Below are 26,061 nucleotides of genomic sequence, written 5' to 3'. Positions count from 1 at the left end.
CATCTACTTATGCCACCATTGTCGCGATTACTATCTGTAAATTCCCTTATAGCCCCACCAATGGTGACCACTAAATAGCCTCAAGTAAAAAGCAATGAGATGAAAAATAGATTTCCACCTATGCAAATAAGCAGAAGGTCTCTTCAACCCTTTGCAAATTTTCTCAGCTATTCAGCAGAGCCAAAGTTGGCCACACTAAATCATGAATGTCTGGACAAGGTGGTGATTTCACTTCTGGTCATCTAATTGTCAAAGTGATTTATCATATCCATTGACTCAAGCAAAGATCATGTGTTCTGACTCTACAGCCCTTCGGAGGTCGAGTCTGAGATGCGGATACAGCTGTATGACACAATGATAAATACATAACATGCATTCTAAAACCCATGCCTTTTAGCACTAAGAGAGCTTGTCCAGCCGCTGACATTCATCCCCAGCAGCCGAAGATAGTCACCCAGGAATAATCTCTAATGTAGTCTATATTAGAAAGTTCCAAAAACTCATGAAAAAGATTGATAGATGGAAAGGACATACAGCCTCGTGTATAAAGATCAGCACACAGAAAGGGTTAGTGTTCTTCACAACCAATCAGATGACAACTATGACTTACTAAAATTCACTGGAAAGTAAAGGCTGGAATCTCATTGGCTGCTATAGGCACTTTTTGTTTCTACGCAAGAGGCCCGCTATAAGCAACAGACATTGTTCTGGGTTACCAGTGCTTTCTAAGTGTACCTCCCCCTTTTAATCCTTAGAAGTTACATATTTTATTTATTTTTTAACTGTCTACACTACAGAGATATTTATTTTCCAAACAGACTATTTGTTACATCAGACATAAAAATTCCTAAGAATTTATTCTGGTACGCAAGGGTGGAGTACCTGGCTTTTTGGCAGTTGTTGGCAGACTATTACCTGCTGAATTGCCTGCAGGGCTGCTTGTTCCACCAGGCCCAGATGACCCGGTTTTCTTGCTTAACAAGCTGTTGAAGAAATTTGCAAGCACTCCTTCGCTTGTTGTTCCGGCTGTGATTAAATCAAAGGAAATGGTTAAAGCGGGCAATTTACCATTTTAACATCCCTTGTCTGCTAAAAGTGCAGCAGTAAGTACTTCAGATACCTTTCATATTGGGATCAATTTTCTTAGTGCCAGCAGGGACTGGTGACACGCTGACAACATTAGAGGTTCCTGATCTACTAGGTGTCCTTGGAGAGCCACTAGGTACCCTGGGAGATGCATCCTGAAGGAAATGAAAACACGAGTAAAACTCAGAGATCCAACTTAACCATTTTATTAAACAATATGTAAATTAAATAGAAACTTTCACTAGCCCATACATGTGCAGCTGAGTGCACCATGTTCTAGGCACTGCTGCACAGACCGTGGCACTTTAAACTACCTGTCTAGCCCCCTCCGTTTTTTAGATATCGGGGCAGTTATATATGGCGCCCTATATGTAAATCAGCCCCTGTACGGTCAGTGGGGCGTTTCTTTTCATGGAAAGGGCAGGAGGGCGTGATACTTAGCGCTCTGACACTGTCCAAGCAAATAACCTTGGAATTACTTTGGAGATCTTCTTACTTTTATCATACACGGAGATGATAATAATAACTTGTAGATTCAATACTGCGTCAGGGTGAGTATCCGTTTATTTCCTGCATTGCTTTCTGTAATATCTCTGGATAAATTCCCTATCCAGACCGGAACCCAGGTTGACACTCATTGGGATCTACAGCCCGACACGGGAATAATACACATCACTTCAGTGGATGTTGTGCGCCGAGCTCAACACCATCAGGTCAGCATAATTGACCTTATTTCTCTTCACCTCACCATTGGGTCGGTTGATGCACTTTGTTTCTGTTTTTGGTTTTATCGGTCACCCGATCGACACCTGAAAAAAATGGCCTCCTCAACTGGGGGAGGATGCCTCTCAATTTGAGAAGCACTGCTGTAGAGTATTAAAAACCACAATACAAAAGCACTACTTACTGGACGCCCTGCAGTGCTTGGTGGTTGTTTTGCCAGCTGTGACTAGAAAAAAAAGTGTAAAGCGTTACAGGACGTATAATGATAACCGATACGTAAAAACTTGCCTTTATCATCATAAGGTTATCAAATAAACACATACATTTGTCGGACTACTGCAGGAGACACTTACCTGTTGCTTCAAAAGGAATACTTGATCATCCTCTGCAACAATTTCTTTCTCATGAACAAACTGGAAAAAAGTTGCAATATAAGTACAGTATACACTGAAAAGCACTAGTAAAACATCTACAAATTTCGTATACTGTGGATTGTTATCCAATATGTTACAATGTGCAATATTTACATCAATCTACAGTACATGTATAGTCCTATAGCATCAGGCAAAACCTAAAATAAAAGAAACAAGACTTAAAGGGGTTGTCCTGTGATAAAAATAAAAAATAAAAAATACGGCCTATTCCCAGGATAGGCCATCAATATCTGATCGGTTGGAGTCCGACACCCAGGAACCCCGCCGATCAACTGTTTAGAAGGGGCCACTGCACTTGTATGCGCGCTGCTTCCCCTTCATTACTGTCACTGTTCAGACTGTAAATCGATGACACACTGAGGATACGCCATGAATTTTTTATGACTGGTGTTTTTTGTAAGTGCTCGTTACCTTTCGCACTGGTGGCTTAGTAATAATATCTTCAAAAGTGTCTTCTGGTTTTAGTGTTTGAAAATTTTCATGTAAAATTCCTATTTTTTTGTCATTGTCCCATCCTGCTGGACTGAAAGAAATATGGATAACAAATAACAAATTCAAAATAGAAGATACTGCTTGAAGAAAAAAATAAATAAAAAAAAAATACTCCCATACCTCTATTACTGGTACACATCGCTGCAGAAATCTCATATCACTACACAGAAATGCCATATAAAAGGTTGGTACATTTACACAGTGGCAAAAAAGCCAAATCTATTTTTTCGTTTGCTTTTGAAATAATAGTCTCTGCAAATGGATTGTGATAAACATGTAAGTGTATGTTCACACGCTTAACAAAAGACGTCTGAAAATACGGAGCTGTTTTCAAGGGAAAACAGCCTGTTTTTCAGCCGGTTTTTAAGCAACTAGCGTTTTTTTTGCGGCCGAGTCAATGAAAAACGGCTCCAAAAACTGCTCAAGATGTGACATGCACTTCTTTTTACGGGGCGTATTTACACACGTTATTTGAAAATGAGGTGTAAATTAACGCCCCTTCAGAACAGAACGCTGTATTTCCCAATGAAATCAATGGGCAGATGTTTGTAGGCGTTCTGCTTCCGATTTTCCAGCCGTTTTTCGGGATGTTTACGGGCCGAAAAACGGCTGAAAATAGCCCGTGTGAACATACCCTTCTACTTCAGTCCTACAAACATTAGGCACACATACAAAATTTTTGCAAAAAAATAAAAAAAATCTATGTAGGAGGTTGTCAATAGTCCATTTACATTTTAGATTAAGGGTAAATTCACACTTGCGTTGTATAATCCGTTACTCTAATCAGTTTTTATCCTTATTCTCATCTAAAGCCGGATCAGTTAAAAATCCCATTGAAGTCAAAATAAAGGATGCAAACTGATTACAATCATTTTGTATCAGTTTTACATTGGCACCAAAGATAAAAATAACCCACCCGTTAGACATCCGTTTTTTTTAATGGATTAGAAGTCCTGTACGCTGTACTTTTATCTCCGTAAAAAAAACGGATGACTAACAAACAAAAATCCCATTGATTTCAATGGGATTTTTAATGGATTCTTTTTTACTATGATCAGTTTTTAGATCAGAATAACGGATTATACTACACAAGTGTGAATTTAACCTAAGTGGGATAGGGATTAGCAGAAATAAATATTGAGTACTTACATAAATACTGCATCCTTTTCCACAACAACAGCAGGCATATTGAAGGGAAATCCATATAATTGTTGCACAATATATTTATATACAATGTCAATATTTTTGTTCTCTTTTATTGATGTATAAATTAGCGCAGCACCATCTAAAGAAACAGGTCAAGGACGTTATAACAAAATGGAACTATTCACCATGTGTGCAATGTCTCCACCCCAACTTGAGTCACTTTACGTACACCAAAGAGAGATACAGCAAATTGTGATACAATACTAACTTAAAGAAGCTCTGTCACCAGATTTTGCAACCCCTATCTCGTATTGCAGCAGATCGGCGCTGCAATGTAGATTACAGTAACGTTTTTTGTTTTTTTTTAAAACGAGCATTTTTGGCCAAGTTATGACCATTTTTATATTTATGCAAATGAGGCTTTCTAAAGTACAACTGGGCGTGTTAAAGAAAAGCAGGAGTGGGGGGAAGAAAAAAAAACAAAAAACATTCTTCACGTCATGGTTTCGGGTCGTATATCTGGAATACATAAAAATATTTTGCTGCAGTAGTAATAGAAGTGGTGCTAGACACTCACGTTTTAATGATAAATACAGCAGAAACAAAATCGTCCTATAAAAGGGTAGGTAATGATAAGGAGTATGAGTATATATAGTAAATAAAGTTATGGCTACTATCCACAATGGTAAGCAATGCCACTTCCCTGCAATTGACCTCTATGGAGAAGGGAAGGCATAACTGATGCACATAGTGCATCAGTTATGCCAGTCCACAGCGTTAAAATATCATATGGCATTTTAAGGCTACTATGAACAAGGCTTTAAAGGAGTGATCTCATGAAGACAACCCATTTTTTAACAGATTGCCGACGTTCGATGAACAGACTCGTCAAGAGTGACAGAATATTGCCGCATCATGACGAGCATATCGTCCTGCTGATCGTCCAGAATAGCAAGTGTGCCCATGTGATCAGGAGCGGAGCGACGGCTTTAATACACCGCACAACTGCTCTAACGGCAGAAATCGGAGAAACCTCTGATCTCCGCTATTAACCCTTTAAAGGGAAGGTGTCATGAATTTTTTTTTATTTTTATCATATTGCTTTTAGTATGATAACAAAAATAATTTTTTTTTATTTATTTGTGTTCGTGTGTTCTACTTTTTACTTCTCTATGGGGGCTGCCATTTTTTTTTTCATCTCTGTACGTGTCGATTAACGACACATACAGAGATGGAATACGGCACATACAAGCCCATAGAGAATGCGAGCAGGAGCTGTTCCATTCTCTGCAGCGTACGCCGTCTGTGTGGGAACGGGGCATGCGCCACTCCCACACAGACCAAAACGACGCGAGATTACGTTTGCCTTGCTGGAAATCGCACAGAAAATATTCAGACGTGTCAGGATTCTGAATACACATGACGTCCTGGCTGGAGGTAATGTATATTCATTATCAGGACACTGCAGTAATGTTAGTGTTTGTGTATAAGGCTGCACATAGTGATATAACTATATCGCTATCTGCAGTGTAAATGAATGGAGAGGAGTGCATGATGCCGATTGGTCAGCGTCATACACTCCTCTGTACAACGCCCACTTGGTCGAAAGTAAAACACGCCCACTTTGGCATTAAGAAACTCATTAGCATAATGCAAAAAATAAAATTAAAATTAAAATAAAATAAATAAAAAAAAAAAAAAAAAAAAAAAAAAAAATCGCTCCTAACGTCGTAAAAATAGTTCGTTTTTCTAAATAAAAAGCACTGCTGTCACCTACATTACAGCGCCCATCTCCTTATATAGGAGATAGGGCACTTATGTGGTGACAGAGCCTCTTTAAATAATAATTGTTTAACTAAAAAAAAATTCTAGTGACACATTCCCTTTAAACACTGCAATCAATTCGGAGCATAGCATTTAAAAAGGGAAATAATAAGGGTGACGACGACTCCCTTTTAACGCATAACAGGGAATACATGATACCTGTAATACGATCAAGTCCCATACCTGGTATGGACAGTCATCAGCCCCTGGTCCATTGTCTGACCATATTTCCTGTTGTTACGGCATACCCTAACAACTGCCTGTGTAGAGGCTAATGCACTGGTATATAGATGTATGCCAGTACATCATAATCAAAAAATTAAAAAAAATCAAAGATCCCCCCCCCCCCATTTGTGAGCTAATCTATTGTAAAAACAAACAAAAAAGTATTTGAAATAAAAATAAAATAAAAAACCCCACACACAAATGCAAATAATTTTTTTTTACAATAAATATACTTTATTAAATATAAGCCCCTAAACATAATAGAATATACACATTTGGTATGTCAAAACCGTAACAACCTGCACAATAAATATACAGCATCATTTATGATGATCGGTGTATGCTGTAAAAGATAAATTAAAAAAAACTTCAGCGGAGCTAAAACAAAAGTTAACATAAACATAAAGCTAATGTATATGTCCCAAAATTGGCACCTACATAAACTACAACTCCTCCCGCATAGAAAAAAGCCTTGAAAAGCTACATCGAACAAAACCGTAAAAAAGTTATGACCGCCGGGAGGCAAAGAAGACAAATCTACAAATTGTTTGAGTCTTCATAGCCGAAATTGGTTCTCAAGTCAGAGCGGCTTGTGGTTCATGTGTACCTACCAGTTTTCACCTGATATCGCTGGGGGGGCCACTCAAATAAATGGCCATGCATGGATGCGCAGGTTCCTCCAGAGCTGCTCTCCGTTCGGTCTCATCTCAATGCCAGTTCACAGATTTTTTTTACAAGGAAACCACGTCGGAAAACGCTCCAAAAAACGTCCGAAAATGCCTCCCATTGACTTCAATGGGAGGCAAAGGAGTTTTTTTTCCCCAGCAGCGGAAAAACTGTCTCGCGGGAAAAAGAAAATACATGCCCTATATTCGGGCGTTTACGTCTCTGACCTCCCATTGACAACAATGGGAAGCAGAGAAAGCGTATGTCGCTGCGTTTTTTGCCCGCGGCGCTCAATGGCCACGGGTGGAAAATGCGGCAAATAAAACGCTGAAAAGGGAGACAAGCTGCTGACAGACACTTCTCTTCTGGCATAACAAAGAATTGGGAATTTCTGAAAGAGTCAAAAGGCCCCGATACGCATTAGATTGTCGGCGTGCATGTTCAGCTTCACTTTACATCAATCCTTTTTTAAAACTCAAGTGGGAAGAGCATTATCGGTTAGAGAAAGCCTTGAATGTTCTTTATAAAAAAAAAAGGATACATTGTAAACAAAACTTCCTGATATGTGACTGAATAAAGTCGAAGTGCTCATCTGTATAGTCGTGCTCTTTTTCCAAAATACTAATGGCATCACACTGCAAAGAAAACATAGGAATTATTGAAGTTAAACTATGAGCAGGGAAGAGTACAGAGCTGAAATGATAACAGTAGAAGATACGGAGCAGAGAAAAAAAAAAAAAAAGCACGTCCATGGTTTGCGCCAATGCTGGTACAGTTTTTATGTAAACCAGTAACCTCAAAGAATCCTATAAGAAATCCCAACTGCCACTTTCTAATATACCTGGGGGGGGAAGCGAACACTGTTTCTACATAGAAGTGTCCCAAATTGTTTTGTTTTTTACTTTTGGGCCGTTTTTACTACTTTTGCCACTTTTCAATAAAGTGGGCGTAGCTTAGAGGGAGGGAGCATAGCTACCGCGGCCCGACGCATTTACTATAATTTACGTCATTTCCTAGCTGGCGTAAATTTTATTCAGTGGTGCATGGACAGCCGAAGATGGACAAATGTATTAGGGGCGTGTGCCTCAAAAAGTTTGTCACATCTTACCCCAGCTTGTTTTTTTTACGGCGCAATCGGGAAGGGATTCCCGCAAAGCGCAGTACCATTACGTCGCGGTGATAGTGCGGGCTCAGGACCTAAGCCTGCGCCATCACCACTGGGTGAAAGCTGTATGTTACAGCTGGCACACTGAGGCATCGGCCAGGACCGGAGCTAGCATCGGATCCGCCCGATTAACCCCTCAGAGGCTGCAACCAATAAAGATCGAAGCATGTGAGGAGTTTTTAGACACCGGCACCCCAGCAACGTGATCGCTGGGTTGCCGGTGGCTGCAAAGGCGATCTGAGGCCAGCAACGGAAGCCTCCTATGTCCCACTCGGCGGCGGGGGCCTAAAAGGCTTCCGGTACCATCGGCAAGATGGCGCCGGCTCAGTTTCCGGCTCAGAAGCTGAGCCGGCGTCAACAGCAGTGGGTGTCCGCTGTATGTTACAACGGACACACCGATGCATCGGCAGGAACCGGAGCTAGCTCCGATTCCTGCCATTAACCCCTTCGATGCAGCGATCCAATGTGATCGCTGCATCAAAGTGGTTTGTAGCAAATCGGCAGCCTGCCATGGGATGGCAAGGCTGGCGACTGCGACTATGGCAACAGGAGGCCTAACAATGGCCTCCTGTCTGCCATTACGGAAGCCGATTAGGCCCCGACCAGAGCCGGGACCTGATCGGCTTGCTGTCAGTTCTAATACATTGCACTACATAGGTAGTGCAATGTATTAGAACATCAAACAAACAGTTGGACCTTCAAGTCCCCTAGTGGGACTAAAGAAAAGTGTAAAAAACCTGTTTAAAAAAAAAAGTAAAAATAAAACGTTCCAAGTAATAACATAAAACACGATCGCCCTATTTCCCTTATCAAGTCATTTATTATTGTAAAAAAATAATAAAACCATACATATTTGGTATCGCCGCGTCCGTAACAACCTAAACTATAAAAATATTATGTTAGTTGTACCTTGAAGTGAACGCTGTAAAAAAACAAAAACTAAAAAATAATGCCAGAATTGCTTTTATCTTTGATCACTTTGTCTTACAAATATTGAAATAAAAAGTGATTAAAAAGTCGCATGTATCCAAAAATGGTACCTATAAAAACTATTACTCGTCGCGCAAAAAACAAGGCCTTAGGCAGCTCCGTCGACGAAAAAAATTCAACAGTTATGGCTTTCAACATGGCGGCAGAAAAAAATACATTCTCTTTACAAAAGTAATTTTATTGTGGAAAAAGTTGTAAAACAAAAAAGTGCTATAAATTAGGTTTCGTCGGATCGTACTGACCCGCAGAATGAAGGTATAACGCATGGTTAACGCTTTATAAAAAAACAAAAAACAAACTATGGTAGAATTGCTGTTTTTTTGATTACCTTGCCTCCCAAAAAAAAAGAACAAGTAATCAAGAAGTTGCATTTACCCCAAAAATGGTACCAATAATAAATACAGCTAGTCCCACAAAAAAACAGCCCTCATACCCCTACATCTATGAAAAAATTAAATAAGGTAAGGCTCCAATAAGACAGGAAAGAAAAATATGCAGTTGTGCCGGCCCGAGGGGAACATTTCTTCTTTTTGAAGAGGCGATTTATCAAGCCTCAGAAACAGCCAAAGAAGGTGCTTCTGAACCGGCTGCCAGGCGCAGAAACAAATGCAAACTAGAACGAGCGCCTATGACTTACGGGTCAAAAGCTTAGCCTCAGAAACAGCCAAAGACGACAAAGAAGGGAACCAGATAGGGGAGGGCCCAAACATATCTGCTGTGAGCGAGGGCGCCCGTATTATACCAGGACAACACTTCCCAGCAAAATTCCTCAAACTGCAAAGGTGCGGAGTGTGGACTAAAAGGGGGATAAGAAAGGACATCAGTTTGACACCGGCCTGTGCAGAAAGGATTGTGTCACAGCCTAACACACATCTATGGATCATTTTATTGTTTACCCCATAATTATACCATCTGACTATGCCCCTGATGTACTCTGCCCGGCTTACATGTACCCCCACATTATAAACTGAAACACCAGTAAAACTCCAAACAAAACTACTACCAAGCAAAATCCACGCTCCAAAAGCTAAATGGCGCTCCTTCCCTTCTGATCCCTACATCGTGCCCAAACAGCAGTTTACTTTCACATATATGGCATCACCATACCTGGGAGAACCCTTTGAACAATTTTTGAGGTGTGTGTCTCCAGTGGCATAAGCTGGGCACGACATATTTCCCACTGAAATGTCACATCTAGGGAAAAATTTTAATTTTTACTTTGCACCATCCGCAGCGCAATCATTTATGTAAAAGACCTGTGGGGTGAAAATGCTCACTACACCCCTTAATAAATGCCTTGAGGGGTGTAGTTTCCAAAATGGGGTCACTTCTCAGTGGTTTCTTTTATTATTTCACATCAGAACCTCTACAATTGTGAACCAATACTTTGTAAATTGCCAAATTAGGCCTCAATTTCGCATGGTACTCGCCCACTCCTGAGGCCTGTCTATCGTTAAGGCAAAAGATTAGGGTCACATGTAGGGTGTTTCTAAAACCGGTAAAAACAGCATAATAATTAGAGAGCTGTCTTGTTATGGTGGCACAAGCTGGGCACCACATATTGGCATATCTATGGAAAAAATAAAATATCTCACTCTGCAAAACATCTGCGGGATTAAAATGATCGCTACAGCCCTAGGTGAATACCTTGAGGGGTGTAGTTTCCAAAATGGGGTCACTTGTGGTGGGGTGGGGGGGGGGGGTGGGTTTCCACTGTTTTGGTCACACAGGGGCTTTGCAAATGCGACATAGTGCCCAGAAACCACCCCCCACTGTTTTGGTCCCACAGGGGCTTTGCAAATGCGACATAATGCCCAGAAACCAATCCAGCAAAATCTGCACTCCAAAAGCCAAATGGTGCGCCTTCCTTTCTGAGCCCCACCGTGTGTCCAAACAGCAATTTATGACCACATATCGGGTATTGCAGTACTCACGAGAAATTGTTTTACAAACGTTGTGGTTCTTTTTTTCCTTTATTTATTGAGAAAATGAAAAAATTCGAGCTAAAGCTACGCCTTATTGAAGAAAAAGGATTTCTTTTATTTTCACTGCCCAATCCTAATAAAATCTATGAAATATCTGTGGGGTCAAAATGCTCACTACAACCCTAGGTGAATACCTTGAGGGGTGTAGTTTCCAAAATGGGGTCACTTGTGGGGGGTTTCCACTGTTTTGTCCCTTCTGGGGCTTTGCAAATGTCACATGGCCTCCGCAAACCATTCCTGCTAAATTTGAGCTCCAAAAGCCAAATGGCGCGCTTTCCCTTCTAAGCCCTGCCGTGTGTCCAAACAGCCGTTTATTACCACATATGGGGTACTGTTTTACTCGGGAGAAATTGTGTTACAAATTTTGCAGTGCTTTTTCTTCTTTAGTCCTTGTGGAAATGAGAAAAAATTAGCTAAACCTACATTTTCTTTGAAAGAATGTCGATTTTAATTTTCACGGCCGACTTCCAATAATTTCTGCAATAAACCTGTGGGGTCAAAATGCTCACTATACCCCTAGATAATTTCCTTGAGGGGTGTAGTTTACCAAATTGAGTCACTTTTGGGGGGTTTCCACTGTTTTGGCACCGCAAGAGCCTTTCAAACCTGACATGGTGCCTAAAATATTTTTTAATAAAAAGGAGGCGCCAAGACTCACTAGGTGCTCCTTTGCTTCTGAGGCCGGTGCTTCAGTCCATTACCACACTAGAGAAACGTGGGATATTTCTAAAAACTACAGAACCTGGGCAATAAATATTGAGTTACATTTCTATGGTAAAACCTTCTGTGTTACAAAAAAAATGGATAAAAAAGGAATTTCTGCAAAAAAAAAAAAAAAAGGGACATTTCTAAAATTCACCTCTACTTTGCTTCAATTCGTGTGAAACGTCTAAAGGGTTAAGAAACTTTCTAAATGCTGTTTTGAATACTTTGAGGGGTGAAACTTTTAAAATGGGGTGACTTATTCAGGGTTTCTAATATAGAAGGCCCTCAAAGCCACTTCACAACTGAACTGGTCCCTGTAAAAATAGCCTTTTAAAATTTTCTTGAAAATGTGAGAAATTGCTGCTGAAATTCTAAGCCTTGTAACGTCCTAGAAAAATAAAACAATATTCAAAAAACGATGCCAATCTGCAGTAGACATATGGGGGATGTTAATTAGCAACAATTTTGTGTGGTATAACTGCCTGTCTTACAAGCAGAAACATTTAAATTTAGAAAAATGCTAGTTTTTGCAATTTTTCACAAAATTTTGGTGTTTTTCACAATTAAATACTGAATGTATCGAGTAAATTTTGCCAGTAACTTAAAGTCCAATGTGTCACGAGAAAACAATCTCAGAATCGCTTGGATAGGTGAAAGCATTCCGAAGTTATTACCGTATAAAGTGAAACATATCAGATTTGAAGAATGAGGCCCTGTCAGGAAGGTCAAAAGTGGCCAAATAGGGAAGGGGTTAATACATCTTGTGTTTCTATTCTTCACTGTGTTTAAGATGTCGCTTGCTGTCAGTGAATGGAAATAGTCAGAAGCTGAAAAGCTGCCCCGGTCAGGTCCCAACTGACAGAGATGTACAGCTCATTAAGTGCATCAGAGCGCTTTTCTTATAATGAGCCCTGGTAACGTGTCAGTTGGACATGACCATCACCGATTTTTAGCCTCTGGATTAAAAAAACAGAAAGTTTTTTTTCACAGTATCTTGTAAATGTTGATAAAATGTAATAGAAAGCATATTACAGAGAAACTACAGAAGATACATGAAATCATTCCCTTTTTTTACTAGTTCCCCTAGGGCAGTGGTTCCCAACCGGGGTGCTGTAAGAGCCGTCCAGGGGTGCCGCGACACTCCGCTCAGCCACTGCAAGAAAAACTTTTGCTGGTAGCAGACGTGACACACATACGTCTGCTACAAGCTGCGCCCCTGATGCTTACTCCAATTATCCTTGTAGCAGACGTGACGCACGCATTTCTGCTACAGGTACTGCCCACCACTTCCCACTAGAAAAGCCTGACTGAGGGAGAGGAGCCAACGCTGCGGACCCAGGCAGGATAAGTATTTCTTACATAGTTTTTCAGCACTTGTGTGAGAACTGGAGCCAAGGGAATGCTGAGAGTTGTAGTTCTCTCCTCTAAGGGTATGTTCACACGGCCTATTTACGGACGTAATTCGGGCGTTTTAACCCCCGAATTACGTCCGAAATCACAGCTTGAAAGCGTTGACAAACATCTGCCCATTGAAAGCAATGGGCTGACGTTTGTCTGTTCACACGAGGCGTATATTTAAATACACGTAAATATATTTAAATACGCGTAAATAGACGCCCGCGCCAAAGAAGTGTCATGTCACTTCTTCAGACGTAAATGGAGCCGTTTTCCATGGACTCCATGGAAAACCAGCTCCAGTTACGCCCGTAATGGACGCGGCGTTCAAGCGCCTGCACATGCCGTTACAGCTGAAATGACGGGGCTGTTTTCTCCTGGAAACAGCCCCGTAATTTCGGCCGATACGGACGCTGCCGTGTGAATATACCCTTATACTCCACCCTGTAGTGTCCTCTGATATCCCATAACAGCCTGGACATGCTGAGAGTTGTAGTCCTCTCCTATTATACCTCTTTATTTATTCCTACCCCAGGAGTAAGCACATTTTCTGTCTGTGATGGTCATTTTACTGTGAGTGGGGGGGTGGCTGATGGTCATTTTACTGTGAGTGGCGGACTGTTGGTCATTTTACTGTGAGTGGCGGACTGTTGGTCATTTTACTGCGAGTGGCGGACTGTTGGTCATTTTACTGCGAGTGGCGGACTGTTGGTCATTTTACTGCGAGTGGCGGACTGTTGGTCATTTTACTGCGAGTGGCGGACTGTTGGTCATTTTACTGCGAGTGGCGGACTGTTGGTCATTTTACTGCGAGTGGCGGACTGTTGGTCATTTTACTGCGAGTGGCGGACTGATGGTCATTTTGCTATGAGTGGCAGTGGCTGATTTTTATTTTACTGTGAGTGGGGGGGCTGATGTTTTTTTGAGTGGTTTCCGCCTCGGACATCCCATTGAAATTAATACGAGGCAGAAAAAACCTGCAGCGCTCGTTTGGGCTGCTTTTTTGTCTGCGGTTTTTGCATTAGCTTCAACGGCTTAAAAAAAATGCGGCCAATAAACACTGCAAAAATACGCAAAGAAAGAGCGTCAAACAATGCTGTCAATTCAAAATCTGCCTCAAAATTCCCAAAGGAATTTGGAGGCAGCTTTTTTTTTCTGCCTTACAAAAAACATTGCGTGAACATACCCTAAGGGTATGTTCACACGAGGTCATTACGTCCGTAATTGACGGACGTATTTCGCCGCAAGTACCGGACCGAACACAGTGCAGGGAGCCGGGCTCCTAGCATCATAGTTATGTACGACGCTAGGAGTCTTTTCTGTGAAATTTCCAGCAAGGGAAACGAAATCTCGTTTACCTCGTAATCTCGCGAGATTACGCGTGGCTTTCTGGAATCTCACAGAAAAGATTCAGAAGGGTCAGGATTCTGAATACACATGACGTCCAGGCTGGAGGTCACGTGTATTCATTATCAGGACACTTGTGTATGTGGCTGCACATCGTTCTAGTAAGAACACTATGTGCTGTGTAAATGAATGGAGAGGAGTGAATGATGCCGATTGGTCACTGATTCGTCAGCATCATACACTTCTCTCCACAACGCCCAGTTAGTAAAACAAGTAAACACGCCCAGTTAAAAACACAATACACGCCCAGTTGGACATACGAAAAAAAACACGCCCAGTTGTCCATTCTTCGCAAGACGACTTTTAGTTCTTTTTGTACCAATTTGGGGTACATACGACTTTTTAATCACATTTTTGAAAGTTAGGATGAACAGAAAACAGCAATTATGGCATTGTTTTTCTATTTCATCTTCTACGCTGTTAACCGTGCAGGTTAAATAACAATAGTTTTATAGTATGGGTGGTTGCGGACGCAGCGATACCAATTAAGTGCAGCTTTTTACATTTTTCTTTTGTTTTTTCAGAATAAAGAATTATGCAAGGGTAAAAGTGGGTTTTAAATGTATTTTGAAGGCAGAACAGAGGGCCCTATGGCACCCCATCGGCATCCCACGATCACATCTCGGGGGTGCGGATGGGTTGACAGAGGGAGCTTCCTTCCCTCTGAAACCACTTAGATGTAGTGGTTGTGATTTTAATTTTGATTCTGTCCGTTAGAGCAGGATGTCGGCTGTCATTAGACAGTCCGACACCCGCACGGGTACCCTTAATGACCGCCGTGAAAAGATATATGGGTGGTCATAAAGGGGTTAAATACATAGCATATGTAAAAGTTACAGGTCACCTATTAAAATGAATGGGAGGGCGACCTTGATGTAACTGCAGCTCTGGTGTAGACGAAAGGAAACCAGGATTCTAGATCCTCAATAGTAAGAACACTTAAAGCCATAAATAGAAAAAGGGCGATAACGAATTTCTCCGTTTAGAGGAATGCAAATCATGGCATATAAAAGAAGCCTGCCCTTCCACTATCTCATGTACTATCTACACTGCCATGACTCTAACAGTGCATTAAGGCATAGAGAACTGGTGAAATAAGTGAAAATACTCGAAATGCCATCCCATCAACTGACCTTTGTGCAAACAACTACTACCGGAATGCCAAGGTTATGTGTAAGGGTGTCGTCTCCTAAGGGCAAAATGACACTTTCATCCCGATCATCTTGTGAGGATGTATTCCTTCTTTGAGGAGAAGCAGGGAATTCCTCTCCTGGCTCTACGTACTCTTGAAAACTTCTAACCACTAGAAAGAAAAAAAATCCAATTAGGAGAAACTATTCGGAATTTGTACTTCAGTTTCAGACATCTCACATGTCAATAGATGCGATCCTCACCAATCGCTAAAATGAAGGGGCCGTGCATCTTCAGCTTTAATTTGGGGCTTGTTTGGATTTCCAAGGTACCGTTGAGTCTCCCATTAAACAATGATAAATCCTTATGCACAGACCCCTCATGACTTCTTCTGACCTGTCTCAACAACACGTCAGAAGAGGTCTAAAGGAGAATTTCACTGTAAATTAATATTCAACCAACCTGTGAAAAACTCCGGTAAAAAAAAAAAAAAAAAAAAAAAAAAGGCGTATTTGCTACTGTGCATTTTCACCATGCTTCTCTACCTACGTAATCTGCGCCAACTCCACAGAACATTCACTCAGAGGTGATGGCAGTAAATATCAATTATTTTCCAATAAGGGTATGTTCACACGCAGGGTTTTCAGACGTAATTCGGGCGTTTTACGCCTCGAAGTACGCCTGAAAAAAACGCCCCTAATACGCCTACAAACATCTGACCATTGCTTTCAATGGGTTTTACGGTGTTCTGTTCCCACGAGCCTTAATTTTACGTGTCGCTGTCTTAAGTACGGCGCGTAAAATGACGGCTCGTCAAAATAAGTGCAGGACACTTCTTGGGATGTTTTTGGAGCCGTTTTTCATAGACTTTATTGAAAACCGCTCGAAAAACGGCTGTAAAAAAAAACACAGCGAAAACCGCGAGTTGCTCAAAAAACTTCTGAAAATCAGGAGTTGTTTTCCCTTGAAAACAGCTCCGTATTGTCAGGCGTTTTTGTTAAGCGTGTGAACATACCCCAACGGTTACAAAACGAGTGAAGTGGTTAGGCTGTTGGATTGAACAATACTTACTTTTGTCTTCCATCTCTCTCATTTCCTCGGGTGAAATCTTCAGCTTGTCACTGTGTTCCCGAATAACACTAGCCCACTTCTGAAGGGAATCCAAGGCTAGCCATGGGCGTGACATGTCTACAACCAACATAACTAATGTGTCCTTTACACTGCTGGCATCCATAGCAAACTTCAACAGCCCTTTGTGATACAGATCCCCATCTAAGATCCACACATTACATCTGGTCTGATCTAAAATAAAAGATATGTGGTCACTACATTGATAAAGGGAGTGCAGAAAGATCATGACAGACTCTTTTACACTGGCCAATTGTCGTGCAAACGATTGTTCATAGATTGCTTGTTGCAGATGATTTTCCTTTGTAAACAGGGCAGCGATCATCTGCTAATCGTATAGTTTTAAAAAAGTTAAATATTATCATTGTCAGCAGCGCATCTCCCTGTATGATCAGAGTAACAACCGCTTGTCCCCATACATAACTCTTTGTGACTGAAGCAAACGAGCGCCGATCAACGATCTGTCGTCTATCAGCGCTCACTGCAACGGCCAAAATTGCCCGCTATAAGAGGACCTTTAAAGGGACTGTCAGTTGGGGAATGCAAATAGAGTAGAAAGATTAAAAAAAAATACACAGATATGTAATCTGCGTCTATAAAGCCTTATACTAGTTAATGTCAGAGATTTTCGGAGGTGACAGTCTCTTAAAGTACCTAATTAATGATACAAACTCTCTGAAACAGAGCAACTGACTTAAAGGGTATTTTTCTTGGAGCCCCAATTTAAAGCTTTTAGTTGAAGATCTTTGTAAATACATTGAATGATTTCTCATGTACTGATCTTGAGTTACACCATGTATTATAGACCAGAGCTTCATTCTAAATTCTGCTGGTCATCATTCAAAAGTCTATAAGACACATACCTTAGCAGCTTAGCTAAGCCCCACTAATTTAATGTATCAATTAGTTTTTCCTGCATTGGATTATTGTACAGTTCCTGGTGAAAAGTTTTAATTTCCTAAAGCACAAAATCACCAGGACACGCTCTGTGCAGACAAGAAATGTTGGGAGATTTCAGCTCTGAAGATCCAGAATTGTGAATGCAGCTCTAGAATAAAAGGGGGCAGTCACATGTAGCAGATATTGTAGCAGAAATTCTGGGACCGAAAATCTGCAAGTTCCTTGTCGACCTGGAATAGATTTGAGGAAAATCTGCAGGCAAAACGGCAATACAAATCCGCACCAAATCAAGCTGCAGATTTATTTTGATTCGGAATTCACTGCCGATTTTCCTGCGGATTTGAAGAAAATGTGCACCTGCAGAAGTTCAGCAGAAACAAATTAAGATTTAAATTATGTACCTCAGGTTAATTTCCGCCCGTATTCGGAGTAGATTTTTTTTCTTCAGCGTCTGGAAGAGATTTATTCAAATCTCATCCACTTTGCTGCTAATGTAAACGCTGCAGAATTTTCTAAAGGAAAATCAGGACGGAAAATACAGTGCCTCTATCTGTCCTGTTTGGTCATACCCTAATACATGGCTGTAACTCAAGAACAACAAATAAAGCATTTACAAAATTTACTTCGCGCTTTAGGTAAATCAATTCATACGTATACTGTAAAATGGTGTTCATACATAAATCAAAGCCTTGTGACTAAAAATTTGAGAAAAACCATTACATAGAAAAAAAATAAAACCATGTCGTACGTGGTGAGGTTATGACGGCCTAGAACAAAGAGGAGCCATGTTTATTGTTGTTGACTGCTCCAGAATTCTTGTAACCATAAAACAAAAGTGCCATTACTCACCTGAAAATACACCAGGGTATTAGTCAGGTGAGTATTGGCTCCCATTGTTTTATAGCTTCCTCCATTTCTCCCAAGCCCTTCCCATTAGCCAGATTTTTAATGAATGTGGGAAAACCACTTTAAGGCCCTGTTCACACTGAGTTTTTTTTTGGCGCTGATTTTGACGTGGAAACAGCGCCAAAAAACGCCTCCCATTGATCTCAATGGGGGGTGGAGGAGTTTTTTTCTCAAAAGAGCGACATGCTCTTTCTTCCTGCGGTTCAGTCTCTGGCCTGCTATTGAAATCAATGGGAGGCAAAGAAAGAATTTTTCGCAGCGTTTTTTTGTCCACGGCGCTCAAAAGCGCAGAAAGAAAGTGCAGGCAGGTCAAAATCTGCCTCTAAATTCCTGGAGGAATTTCGAGGCAGATTTTTTCTGCCTGCAAAATACTCCATGTGAACAGGGCCTAAAGTTCATCACCTCTACTTGCCATCTCGGTCTTCATCATGGATGTTTATGTACAGATACTCCATTCCTCTTCCTTTCTTGTACTCCTCTATTCCCTGAAGTTTTCCAATCAAGCTAGTCTTGCCTGCTCCATCCTCACCTGTAAAGAAGAAGAGCCGATTCACTTTTTGGCTACTAATTACTAAAGAATTTAATGAAAGCCTGTGTAAAAGTCTTCACTTACCAAGCAACAGCACGTTCTTCCCAGATGGCAACTTAGAGCGGGAGCGTGTGGACACTTCACTGAGGATGGACGACCTGTAAAAATACAGATGTGAGAAATGAAAGTGTCGGACATGAGCAGTTATTTATTGCAGTAAGAGTGGAAGCAAACAACAAGCACAAAAACGGATCCGGATCGAAAATAAAAAGCACCTTAACCCTTTCCCAGCTAAGGACGTATTTCATACGTACTTGCAGGGAGGCACTTCAGTGGCCAAGGACATGTCTGATACATCCTGGATACTAAACACTTGTGATGTGCTGTGTATGGGCAGTTCTGTTGTGCAGCCCGTAACGCGGCGGTCCCTGCTGTTCTCTCGAGAACAGCAGGGACTGCGCATGCGCGTTACTGGCTGAACAATGTGCATGCGCAGTCCTTGCTGTTCTCGCAAGAACAGCAGAGACCGCGCATGCGCGTTACGGGCTGTACAACAGAACTGCCCATACACGGCACGTCACAAAAACGTATACCCGGAAGAGAATTGAAGATGAACACAGAGGCCAGAGAGTGACGTCACCCATCAAGTACCCCATGGTAGTATCTGGAAATGGGGCCAATTTGGAAAATGTAAGTATATTATAAATGTATTTACATTAATAAGTTACAACCATTAACACATACATATTTTAACTCGGAAAATCCCTTTTTTTCATGTCATCATTCACTCCCTTAACAATCAAGCATATTTGCTCTCTGTCACATAAGGTGGGCACTTGCTCATCTAATCACCCCTCCGTATAAAAACAGCCAACCCCTTTAACGCATTAGATTAGGTTTAGGGATTTGACATTAATGATTAGGGTAAGACTGTGTTCACATCTTGCTTTCAATTTTTTTTTTTTGTCGCGATTTTCACAGAATCACAGCAAAATTATGTGGTTTTGAAGACGACCTGTGAACACCGCCTTAAGGGCTTATTCAGACGAACGTGATATACGTCCGTGCAATGCGCGTGATTTTAACGTGCCTCGCACGGACCTATATTAGTCTATGGGTTAGTTCAGACAATTTGTTGTGGTGGTCTCTGCATCTCTGATGCTGCTATGACTGGTTGATTATAGCAACATCGGGAGTGCGCATATAGAGCAAGCAGCGTTGTGTTTATTACAGCGCCACTTGCTGGAGAAGATAAAATTACAATATAGATACGCCCATATTTCAGCAAATCTAGATGAACGAGTGTGATAGAAAAGAAAAGCTGGTAAGAATATTATTTGCAGTAGAATAAATTGAAGGGAAAAATTTATATTTATTAATATTTAAAAACAACAGTGAACTTGGGAATAACCCTTTAACCCCTTAATGACCAGCCTATTTTAGACCTTAATGACCAGGCTATTTTTTACGTTTTTCAATCGTCGCATTCCAAAAGCTATAACTTTTTTATTTTCGCGTCGACATAGCTGTATAAGGTCTTGTTTTTTGTGGGACAAGTTGTATTTTTTAATAGCACCATTTTTAGGTACATATTATTTATTGATTAACTTTTATTAACTTTTTTTTGGGGGGGGGGGGAATAGAAAAAAATCTGAAATTTGGCCACTTTTTTGCGTCCTAAATCTACGCCGTTTACCGTGTGGTATAAATAACACAATAACTTTATTCAGCGGGTTGTTACGATTGCAACGATACCAAATTTGTATAGTTTTTGTATGTTTTACTACTTTTACACAGTAAAAACGCTTTTTTTTCAAAATTATTTGTTTTTGTGTCTCCATATTTGAAGAGCCGTAAAGTTTTTATTTTTTCGCCGATGCGGTTGTATGAGGGCTTTTTTTTTTGCGGGACGACTTGTATTTTTCATTGGTACCATTTTGGAGTAGATGCGACTTTTTGATCACTTTTTATCACATTTTTTTTAAAGTCAGTATTCACAGAACACAGCAATTTTTCCATAGTTTTTTATTAATTTTTTTACGGCGTTCACCGTGCGGGTTAAATAACGTAATAGATTTATAGTCGGGGTCGTTACGGACGCGGCGATACCAAATATGTGTAACTTTTTTACTTTATTTAGTTTTTTTAATAGTAAAGCATTTTGTAAGGGGAAAAGCTGGGTTTTTCATTTTTTTTTAATTAACTTTATTCAACTTTTTTTTCACTTTTTTACTAGTCCCATTAGGGGACTATAATATGCGATTCTGCGATCGCATTTAGAATACACTGCAATACTTTTGTATTGCAGTGTATTACTGCCTGTCCGTTTAACACGGACAGGCATCTGCTAGGTCATGCCTGCGGCATAATCTAGCAGGCATTCACCCCAGGCAGACCTGGGGGCCTTTATTAGACCCCCGGCTGCCATTAGAGACACAGACACTCGGCGATCGTATCGCCGGGTGTCGGTGGGAGAGAGAGGGAGCTCCCTCCCTCTCTCCAAAACCACTCAGATGCGGTGCTCGCTATTGAGAACCGCATCTGAGGGGTTATACGTGTGATATCGATCTCACACGGAAGAGCAGGGACGCTCCCAGCCCTCAGCTGCCTCTAGCAGCTGAGAGCAGGGAGATTTGACAGCTCCCTGCTCTGTTTACTTATTCTGATGCCGCGACGTAAAAAGTCTATGGCATCGGAATAAGGCCCGTTAGTGACCGACGTAGAAACACGATGGGCCGGTCACTAACGGGTTAAGCTTCCTACACCGCGGTTTCTGTTAGGCCGAGTTCACATGAGGCGGATACACTGCGTAATAGCACGCAGGGTATCTGCCCTTTGCGCTGCAGGGAATTCTGGGCAAGAAAGCGCAGCAAACTGTGGTGCAGTTTTTCGCACGGAATGTACGCCGTGGAAAACTGCTGTATTAACTGGTGTGCTAGGAGGCAGTCCTCCTGGGAGGACGTTTCATCCCAGGAGACCGCTGTAGGCTGTAATTGGCAGCAGCGGCGGCGGTCCCATGGGATGAAGAGTCAACTCAGGAGGCCGCGCTGGAGGGAGGAACACAGACTTCCGGGTAAGGCCTTATTCACACCAACGTGTTTGACGTCCGTGATACGCGCGTGAAAATCACGCGCGCCGCAGGGACCTATGTTAGTCAATGGGGCCATTCAGCCAGTCCGTGATTTTCACTCAGCGTATGTCCACTGTGTAAAACTCACAACATGTCCTATACTTGGCCGTTTTTTGCACCTCACGCACCCATTGAAGTCAATAGGTGCGTGAAAATCGCACACTTCATAGGGAAGCACTTTGTGTGAATAAGGCCTAAGTATGAGTGTTTTGTTTTTTTCTGAGTTGCGTTTTTTGCAGCAGGATTGCTGCGAACCCGTCGCAAAAAACGCAACAACTGCTATTTGTTGCGGGATATACCTCACCATTGAATTTAAAGGAAGGGTGTCATGAAAAAAAAACATTTTTATATTAATTTGCTTTTAGTGTTTTATTAGAAAAATGTTTTATTTATTTGTGTGTTTGTGTTTTACTTTTTTTTATTTTTGCACTTTTTCTTGTCCATGGGGGCTGCCATTTTTTTTTCCATCTCTGTATGTGTCGATTAACGACACATACAGACATGGAATACGGAACATACAGCTCCATAGAGAATGCGAACGGGACCCGTTCCATTCACTATGCTGTACGCCGTCTGTGTGGGAACGGCGCATGCGCCGCTGCCACACAGTCCAAATTGAAGGTCTTCGGCCGAGCGACGTCCGGCGCCATTTTCTTGTGGACCGGAAGCCGCGGCCGGACAGTAAGATGACTACTTCCGGTCGCGGCTTCCGGACTTGTGTTCTAATGCAAGCACTAGGAGCGGAGGGAGCGGCGGCGGCAGGAGCAGGTAAGTTATTTCTATGTATGTTCATGTTTTACTGTGTGTTTACTACTGTATGTTAACCTACTACACTGTGTGTTAGCCGTAAAAAATGGCGACACACAGTGTAGGAGGTTTGACCGTTCAAACCCCTCGTTTCTCCCGGCACTAGCCAGGATAAAGGAGGGGGGATTCTGTGAGCTCACTAGAGCGAGTGTGTATTCTCAAATTTTGCAGCATAAAGCAATGTGGTTGCTTTACCACATGCCAATGCTGCAATTTTGGGAATTGCTCCATCTAGTGACCAGCACTGGGAAATGTTATAAGTTAGAATCTAATTTATAATATTTCCTGACTCGTGAAAAAATTAAAAAAATTAGAACAATGTTTAATCATTTATACACTAACTGTTTAACTAAAAAAAAAAATGTAAAAAATTCTAGCGACACATTCCCTTTAACAGGGAAAACCCACAACAAATAAGCAGTGTTTACGCAAATACAATTGACATGCTTGCTGCGGAATAAAATGAAGCACCACAAGTAAATTTTTGACCGTTTTTTCCGCTCAGTATTTACGCAGTGTGTGGATAAGATTTGTTTGATCTCATCCACTTTGCTGCAACTGTATTTGCTGCGGATTTTCCACAACCAATTCCATTGTGGAAAAAACTCAGTATTTACGCAACGTGTGAACTGACCCTTACAGTTAATTACCGTGTTTCAACCTACATATGAAAATGATGATGATTATCACCGGTTTGATAACCTGCTATTAGTTTAAGACATTTCTCATGTAGGGGTGTCCCTTCCTGTAAAACATGCTTGATGGGAGTTCTGGGAATCCAGGATGCTGCTGCCTTTGCTGGCTCTCATGTATCAACACATTTTCAGTACTTGTTACCCCTTTTACAATCCATAAGAGATTGCTTCAACCTTGTACTGACAGACACGGATGTTGAAGAATGTGTAGTTTTCCTTGTTCCCTCTGCCCTCTTTTTACCTGCACAGCCTGTGTAATTCACCCCTACCACCTTCAGAATGCGGTGTGTGCTTTCTTCCCCATCTACATTAAAGAGGCTCTGTCACCACATTATAAGTGCCCTGTCTCCTACATAAGGAGATCGGCGCTGTAATGTAGGTGACAGTAATGCTTTTTATTTTAAAAAAACGATCTTTTTTCACAAAGTTAGGAGCGATTTTGGTTTATGTTAATGAGCTTTCTTAATGCCCAAGTGGGCGTACTTTTACTTTCGACCAAGTGGGCATTGTACAGAGGAGTGTATGACGCTGACCAATCGGCATCAAGCACTCCTCTCCATTCATTTACACTGCACTAGCGATATAGCTATATCACTATGTGCAGCCTCATACACAAACCCTAACATTACTAGTGTCCTGATAATGAATACACATGACCATCCAGCCTGGACGTCATGTGTACTCAGCATCCTGACACTTCTGACTCTTTTTTTGTGAGATTCCGGCAAGTGGAACCAAATCTCGCGAGATCACGGAGCTAAACGAGATTTGGTTTCACTTTCCGGAATCTCACAAAAAAAAAAGTCAGAAGTGTCAGGATGCTGAGTACACATGACGTCCAGGCTGGATTTCATGTGTATTTATTATCAGGACACTGTAGTAATGTTAGGGCTTGTGTATGTAGCTGCACATAGTGATATATAGCTATATCGCTAGTGCAGTGTAAATGAATGGAGAGGAGTGCATGATGCTGATTGGTCAGCGTCATGCACTCCTCTGTACAACGCCCACTTGGTCGAAAGTAAAAGTACGCCCACTTGGGCATTAAGAAAGCTCATTAGCATAAACCAAAATCGCTCCTAACTTTGTGAAAAAAGATCGTTTTTTTTAAATAAAAAGCACTGCTGTCACCTACATTACAGCGCCCATCTCCTTATATAGGAGACAGGGCACTTATAATGTGGTGACAGAGCCTCTTTAAGTACAGCGTGTTATTTGCACTGCCTGAAGACTTAGAATCTTCCCCCCCTTCTCCGTAAAGATCGGAGAGACAAGGGCCATATTGTTAGGAGTAGACGACTGGGTTACATCATGTCCAAAATGGCAGATCTTGTGAAAAGTTCCCAATATGCAGTGGTTAGTCCCTCTATCAAAAGGTGTCCCAAGGACAAATCTGTTTAATGGCAACATGGTCATGGGTGCCCAAGTCTCGTGGTTGCACATGGGGAGCGAAGGCTAGCCTGTCTGGTCTGATCCCACAGAAGAGCTACTGTAGCAGAAATTGCTGAAAAAGTTAACCACGTTATAAGTGCCCTGTCTCCTACATAATGTGATCGGCGCTGTAATGTAGGTGACAGCAGTGTTTTTTTATTTAGAAAAACGATTTTCACCAAGTTATGAGCGATTTTAGCTTTAGGCTAATGACTTTCTTAATGCCCAACTGGGCCTTCTGTTTATTTTTGACCAAGTGGGCGTTGGGAAGAGAAGTGTATGACGCTGACCAATCAGCGGGAGCACGGTCTGCGCGCAATGGAACCAAACGGGTCCGTAATTGCGGTCCGCAATTACGGAGATTTTTTATGGTCGTGTGCATGGGGCCTAAGGCGGCACTCAGTAATTCATAGCCACCGTCCCTCCTTCACTCTGTATAGGACACTAGAAAATTGCCTAGGAAGTGTTCCCCGCTCTGGACGTGTCACCTACGGAGGGGATACGGATGCAGCGGCCAATCCCATACATTGCACAGGCTGTGAAGGAGGGGTGGAGGCTATGTACAGACTGAGCCCTGCATGTCTACATATAGGGTACACAGCAATGCATGTTTGAAGGGGTTTTTTGTTTTTTTTATACACATTCAAATTAAAAGTCCTCTTATTCTTAGAGGGCTAACAAAATAAATCCCAGAATCCTATACAATCCCTTTAAAAATGTGTATATGGGTTCACATGAGTTACGCATATGTACAGACCAAAGATCATCTGCATACTGTACGCATCGGCCTCATATTATAGCAGGGGATGCATTTCTGGAACTCTGCAGACTGGATACATGAGGCAGCACAAAGCAGATAAATATCTGCAAAATACAAGGTCACTGATCAAGAAGCAAAGTTGCAGCCTGTCATGTAATACAATAGATAATGTTTGGCCACGTTTGGGTACAAGGGTAACAGCAAGGATCTGAGCTATAAGGCATTTTGCCAACCTTAAAGGGGTTGCCTAGTCTTATATAAGGTCGCATGACTTTATTACACAATTTTTATATTATATTTTGTTTCAATTCCTCACAATTTTCAAGAATCCTGCTTGCTATCAGTGAATATAAACATTCTTGTTTACATTCAGAGGCTGAACACTGAACCTAATATTTCTC

At 41.5% G+C, this 26,061-nt stretch overlaps 1 protein-coding gene across 2 annotated transcripts in view; it reads right to left on the bottom strand.

The window, feature by feature from the left end:
* The window catches only part of DYNC1LI1 (dynein cytoplasmic 1 light intermediate chain 1), a 33,809-nt gene that overhangs the window by 2,423 nt on the left and 5,325 nt on the right, over positions 1-26,061 (bottom strand). The window contains exons 2-12 of one of the 2 annotated variants that reach the window (XM_075827166.1): positions 18,922-18,995; positions 18,721-18,837; positions 16,446-16,676; positions 15,377-15,546; positions 7,138-7,231; positions 3,885-4,020; positions 2,655-2,766; positions 2,163-2,222; positions 1,994-2,035; positions 1,121-1,241; positions 883-1,026 (exon numbers count right to left, since the gene is read on the bottom strand). In XM_075827166.1, the coding sequence (XP_075683281.1) occupies positions 883-1,026; positions 1,121-1,241; positions 1,994-2,035; positions 2,163-2,222; positions 2,655-2,766; positions 3,885-4,020; positions 7,138-7,231; positions 15,377-15,546; positions 16,446-16,676; positions 18,721-18,837; positions 18,922-18,995 (1,301 nt within the window). The remainder of the gene's footprint in view (positions 1-882; positions 1,027-1,120; positions 1,242-1,993; positions 2,036-2,162; positions 2,223-2,654; positions 2,767-3,884; positions 4,021-7,137; positions 7,232-15,376; positions 15,547-16,445; positions 16,677-18,720; positions 18,838-18,921; positions 18,996-26,061) is intronic. The other variant, XM_075827167.1, reaches the window with a different exon arrangement.

The sequence above is a fragment of the Rhinoderma darwinii genome, chromosome 5 (assembly GCF_050947455.1).
Source record: "Rhinoderma darwinii isolate aRhiDar2 chromosome 5, aRhiDar2.hap1, whole genome shotgun sequence".
NCBI lineage: Eukaryota > Metazoa > Chordata > Amphibia > Anura > Rhinodermatidae > Rhinoderma > Rhinoderma darwinii.
This window is presented reverse-complemented; position numbering and strand designations above follow the sequence as displayed.